Here is a 5,995-nt window from a genome sequence, read left to right on the forward strand (position 1 = left end):
AGGAGATGTCCTTACTGGATCATCAGAGCTGAACAGGTGATGGAGAAACAGGTTTACCTTTTAGTTAACATGAATGGGTTGAAGTTATGAACTGTTTCTGAGAGACAAATAACACCAGGATCCTTTTTTACGTACACATTAAGATGTGTATCTCTGTATTAACAAACATGCAATATTGGCCCAGTTTATTTTTCTTATTATTGTTGTGATGAGACCATAAATAGCATTTGCATTTTCTGTTGTACAGTTCATTTGCTGTTATGGAGTTAGTTTTATGGATAAAAGTTTCTTTTTTTGTTTCAAAATAGCTGATAACTATTCGCTGATAGCTGCCAACATCTGCAAACAAATATAATTCTGTCACGGTTCGCGAGGCAAACCGTGTGATGTTGTTAAAGGACCCAAGACGCGGCACCACTGAGGTGAGGAAGCTTTATTGACGGTGAGGTAATAAACAACGAAAAGGGCGGCGAGAAACAGAATTGAAAACACTCTAAACTGGGAAAACTAAAACTTAAACAACAAAACCTGCACATGAGTGAGGGTACCTTGCAGGGAGAACAACGCGGGGAGAATGCACAGGAAGACGGAGGAAGATACACAGATAAACCAGCAACGAGGACGAGGTAACACACACTATAAATACACACACCAAGAATCAGGGGATGGGAAACAGGAGGGGAACACACCTGGGAGACATCAAAGCTGACGAGGCAGGGAAAACGTAAAGAGAACACACTGACATCAAATAGGGACCTTCAAAGTAAAACAGGAAACACACAGACACGCAAATACACCGACTCAGAGACTTAGATTAAACACAGAGACCTGACTACACAAGAGGGGATACACAGGCAGGGGTGACACCAAACAGAGAGAGCATAAAGTAAACCCTGGGAAACCAAAACACAACAGTCATAATACATAACAATGTCAAAAGTAAAAGTACAAAAACCAAAAACACTGGGTCACCAACCCAGGACCCTGACAAATTCTATATAGTTGTTCTATATAGTGTGTAACTGTTAATATAGAGTGTTATTAAATTTATTGCTAATGCAATCATATGGCACATTGACTTCTGAGGAAATTTTAGATGGCACTCATCAGAAAGGTTGCCGACCCCTGATGTAGTTCGACAGAATATTGAGTTTGCAAACATACTAAGAACTCTAAAAAGTTTATAATAGATAAGCTACCAAATAAGGCTAATGAGTTTTGTCTATGCAATGAATAGTCACCTGGGGTTGCCACTGAAGAACACGCTGACAGGCCGACTATTTAATGATGGGGTTCTGGCACGTGCTACAGCATCAGGCCAGAGTAGACCTGGGAACCGGCAAGGAGCAACTCCATATTCCTACAATGGCTACCTCTCTCTGACTTTTTATTGGCATTGATTTAGTTATAAAATTATAGGATCACAGCTCAGTTGAAAGCAATTAATTTTATTATACTTGGGTTCACATTTCAGCCGTACACACAGAGAGAATCAATTATTTATCAGACATTTCAAATTAAAAGCATCCCAAAGAAACAACAGATTTCAGAGCTTCACTGTCATCATGAAATGAACTTCATGATAAATATTTCACTCAGGGTTTTTTGTTTTTGTTTTAAATTTCAGATTATGTTTTCAGATTATGTTTCAATGCTTCAATAAAACAGTTAAAAAAAGAAGGAATAGTCTCAATTATATGTTATTGTACCACCAGGTGGTGCCAAAATGACGCTATAAAAGCAATCCTTTCAGTGTTTGTCAGTAGAAAATAATTGTAATTGCATGTAACTCTGCAGCAGGGCCTACAAGAAGCAATGAAAACAACCAAGGAGATTGTTGAAACTACTAAAACTGGATTAAAAATACTCCCGTGCATCATTAAAACCTGTAAGAATAGCCTGGAGAAATCATCAATTAAGAAATTTGATTTAAAAAGTCCTTGAATTGTTGTGATGAAAGATCACTTAAATGCTTGGTAAAATCAAATCATTAAATATCTCCAACAGAATTCACTCTTTATTATTATTGTTTCATTAAAGAAGGAACATTTCCACAGAAATCTGGGAATTTTTGTACTTTTCCTCAAATTACTGGAAACTGATGTCGCTGAGAGGAAGAAGTGTAGTGGAAGCGAGCAGCCACTCAACCTGCACACACAGCAGGATCAGTAATAAATAAATAAATGGAAATCTGTCCAAGCTAAAGTCGAATCACACCAAATAATTATTGTATGTACCACAGTCTTAACACAAGAGAACGATCTTCATATAATTTAAATACAATAATGAATTAACAAAATATTAAAACTGGAAAGCTAGTCCTCAACTACTGTTACACAGATGTGTTCTTTTTATTAATAAAGATCATTTGAAAGATCCCCAATTAACATGCAGATTTACACCAAAATGGGCCTGAGTAGCATAATCTCGTAGTTAGCTTAAGCATGGCATTAGCCCAGAAGTCAGTTCTAAATATTCCCTATAGAATGGCTTGTACTTTATTCTAACTTCACCTCATGACCAATTTAGAAAAAGTCCTCTAAGGCCTGCTTCGATGTATGCAAACTACATGGAAATCCAGTTTACTTGAGCTCGATTCAAAGTAGATGCTAATTTTCAGATCTGATATTTCTCTCTGATGAGACAAACACAACTCGTCTTCTTTAGTCGTTCATCACCTTAAATAACCCTGAAAGTTTGCATTCCTTCGTGTTTATTTATGCTCTCCAACAGAAAAAGGAAATATACAAATATAACCTAAGAAATAAAGAACAAATCAATCATGTTTGGTTTCACTTTTGCAAATGATAAAAGTAATATATGATATTGAGCCTCTTTTTTGCAGAAACAAACAGTGGTAACTATGGGGGACATTTCTGATGCTTTAAGAGGTATTTCTTTTCTGGAGGTTTCCACCAGCTCACGTTTAGGTCATCAGATGTACCGCCCAGGTTATTTTTAACCTGTGTAAGAGAAACAAAAATGTAATGGTTATATCGGAATTTAAACACTCATTAGCAAATCTAATAATCCAGTTACATGGCTGGAACTCAGCGCATTCAGGCATGTAGTTCAAACCGAGTATGAGAATGAGGAAGAAAGGGGGTTTAAGTGACACTGAGCATGGCATTGTTGGTGGTGACAGACAGTCTGGTCTTAGTATTTCAGGAGCTGCTGATCTGCTGGGATTTTCCAACAATCCATAGCTAAGCTTTACAGGGAATGCTCTGAAAACGAGAAAATATCCAGTGAGCTGAAGTTCTCTGGTTGAAAATACCTTGATGTCAGGGGTCAGAGAAGAATGAAAAGACTGCCTTGTTACATCAAGTTATGCAGAAGAGCATCTCTAATAGATTAAAGCAGCAGAAGACAACACTGGGTGCCCCATCTGTTAGCTAAGAACAAGAATCCGAGGCTACAGTTCACGCAGGCTCACCAAATTAGGCCAAAAGAAGATTAGAAAAGTGTTTGATATTTCTCAGATTCTGATGCGACATTCAGAAAGTCAGAATCTGACACTTTCTGGGAACACCCTGGGCATCTTAGTACTAGGAAGCATAATTTAAATACCACATCATCCCTAAATGTTGTTCCTGACCATGCCTATCTACTGTATCCACAGTTCACTGTATGGCCTCTATAGTGACGAGATCTCAATGTATTAGGGCACCTTTTGGATGTGGTGGAACAGGAGATTTACATTATGGATGTGCAACAAATTTGAAGCAACTGTGTGATGCTGTTACGACAATATGGAGTCAAATGTCTGAGGAATGTTTACAGCAACTTGTTGAATTGAAGCCATGAAAAATAAAAACTCCTTGAAGGCAAAAATGAGTCCAACTGAGTACTACTACACTGTATGTGATAAACTGTCCAGTGAGAATAGATGGTCGCCTTTAAATTTTGTACAAAAGAGTCTAATAAAGTTGTGTCCATTTAAAATGTATGTTGATGTTACAGTGACCTACAGAGTTGATATTCAGTCCACCTCAAAAACATCTGGCAATTGTTCTCATTACTAAAAACTTTACTTGGCATTTTATGACTCTACACAACTTACCCATTTCAAGACAGACTCCCTCACACCCGGGTCTGTCATGTCCACATCAGCACTGAGCTCCATTTGCACCAATGTCTTTTTCCGCGGAGCTGGTAAGATTATAAATTCCTCTTTAATTTTAGTTCATCATCATTTCAAATGCTAAAAGTTGTAATTATACAATTATGCAGTAATTTTTAAATGAAACTTTTTGTAATTTCTTGTTCTCTACATTTTGATAAACTACACTGTAATATAAGTGTAAAACCTCAGCAGTGCTTTCCAGTTATATCTGCCTTTAGTTTTCTTGCTCTAATCACCAGAAATCTTTTTACGTGTACAATAAGAGTGAATTTTTTGGGGGGTCAATTTAAAATTAAGCTCCCAAACACCTTTTATTTTTTAATAACAGGAACTGGTCCTTCCAAATTTCTGCCACTACATTGCACTGCTGATCCCACAATGTTTACACACACTCTTTGAAAATGATTATAAATAATGATTATAAATAAACCCAATATATACGTTAATGGATAACATTTTCTTCGATTTAGGAAAACAAATTTAAAAAGTGATCAAAATTACTTATTTTGATAGTACAGGGTTAGTCATCACTAATAATGATTTTGACCTCAGGGAATTTTTAAAAGGCTATCATACAAATCATGGTTTGTGGTTTATGACAGAAGAAAGAAATGATTACCGGTGTAGCAAATAAAGGGCTGTTTTTCAGCATAGCTCCTTTGGACCATCCCAAGAGGATTGCTGCTGACCTGAAGCACACCACAATCGCTGAGTTGAGCTGACGTTATCACAGAGAGTCCCCAGGGTATGAACGAGGGTTCGCTTCCATCAGACCACCTCCAGGACATCCTTGTCAAGCCGATCCACACCTGCTGGTTTGTCACCAAGGCTTGCAGCAGGTCATTTTCCTGCTGGTTCTGCACTCGGGCCAGATCTGTGTACGTAGCCCTGCAGTAGCTCTGAGCAGAGAGCCAGTCCATGGTGTTGGTGATCAGGACAAACCTTTCAGAAACGGCAGTGGCAAGTGCTACAGAAAAAAACAGATGTTTGGGGAAAAATGCTCAGTTAGTCAGCAGAATAATTTTAATATCTCGAATTACATAATGATTATGATCCCGGGGTGCACAATGTTAGATCAAAGGTTTCCAGAATATTATAAAACAAAGTGCAAAAAGTTGCTGTACCATAATTCATAAGCATTTTGCTTGTAATTGCTTCTAATGTGCTTGCTTGGTGTCATCATTTCTGATTTGGTTCTTTATAATTTTCTCACTTTAAGTTTTAAAAGAGTGACTCTAGTTTCAAAGCAGGGGGGGAACTGTGGTATGGACTGTGGCTCACACAAAAGGTAAACAGCAAAGAAAAGTGTTAAAAATCTTACCAGTGTAGCAGAAGAAGCTTAACATGGAGTTGCACGGTGTAGCATACCATCCCCCTGTTGCTGACATGCTTGCACAGGACTGAACACTGGGCTCACCACTTGCCCAGTTCCAGTATGCAGGTTCTCCTTCTTTGTAGTCATCATTTTCAGACACTGACCAGCCCCAATCTCTGTACAAACCTAAGTACACAAAGGGACCACCAGACCCCACCAGACCTGCTAAATCCTCCAAGTCCTGCTCATCAGTTATGGTTGCCAAATCAGTGTACATGTCTCTACAGTACTGCTGGGCAGTGAGCCAGTCTTTAGGGTTGTTGATAAAGTGGTACAGAGGACGTTGGTAAGAGAAGGTGAAATGGCACAGACCTGTGTGTAATGCCAAAGATTAAAAAAAAACATTTGTATCACAGCTTTTATGCCTTCTACATCCGTCCTTCAACACTTCAGTATTGATGTAGATCAATTAACTTTAAAGGCAAGAGAGAAAATGTACTCACCAGAGAATAGAAAGATGCAAAACATCTTCTTCTCCATGGTCTCTGCTTTCA

General features: G+C 38.2%; 1 protein-coding gene across 1 annotated transcript; it reads right to left on the reverse strand.

Moving 5' to 3' along the window:
* Positions 1-2,527: 2,527 nt before the first annotated feature.
* LOC146579765 (C-type mannose receptor 2-like) lies at positions 2,528-5,995 on the reverse strand. The gene is made up of 5 exons (XM_085269533.1): positions 5,945-5,995; positions 5,448-5,813; positions 4,746-5,093; positions 4,064-4,152; positions 2,528-2,963 (listed from the first exon to the last, which is right to left on the reverse strand). Exons 1-5 carry the CDS (start codon positions 5,979-5,981, stop codon positions 2,862-2,864), a joined length of 942 nt encoding a protein of 313 aa, XP_085125659.1. The 5' UTR covers positions 5,982-5,995; the 3' UTR covers positions 2,528-2,861.

Source organism: Mchenga conophoros, linkage group LG3, assembly GCF_057382185.1.
Source record: "Mchenga conophoros isolate Kocher_MC1m ecotype Shallow Benthic linkage group LG3, M_conophoros_male_GT1.1, whole genome shotgun sequence".
NCBI classification, from domain to species: domain Eukaryota; kingdom Metazoa; phylum Chordata; class Actinopteri; order Cichliformes; family Cichlidae; genus Mchenga; species Mchenga conophoros.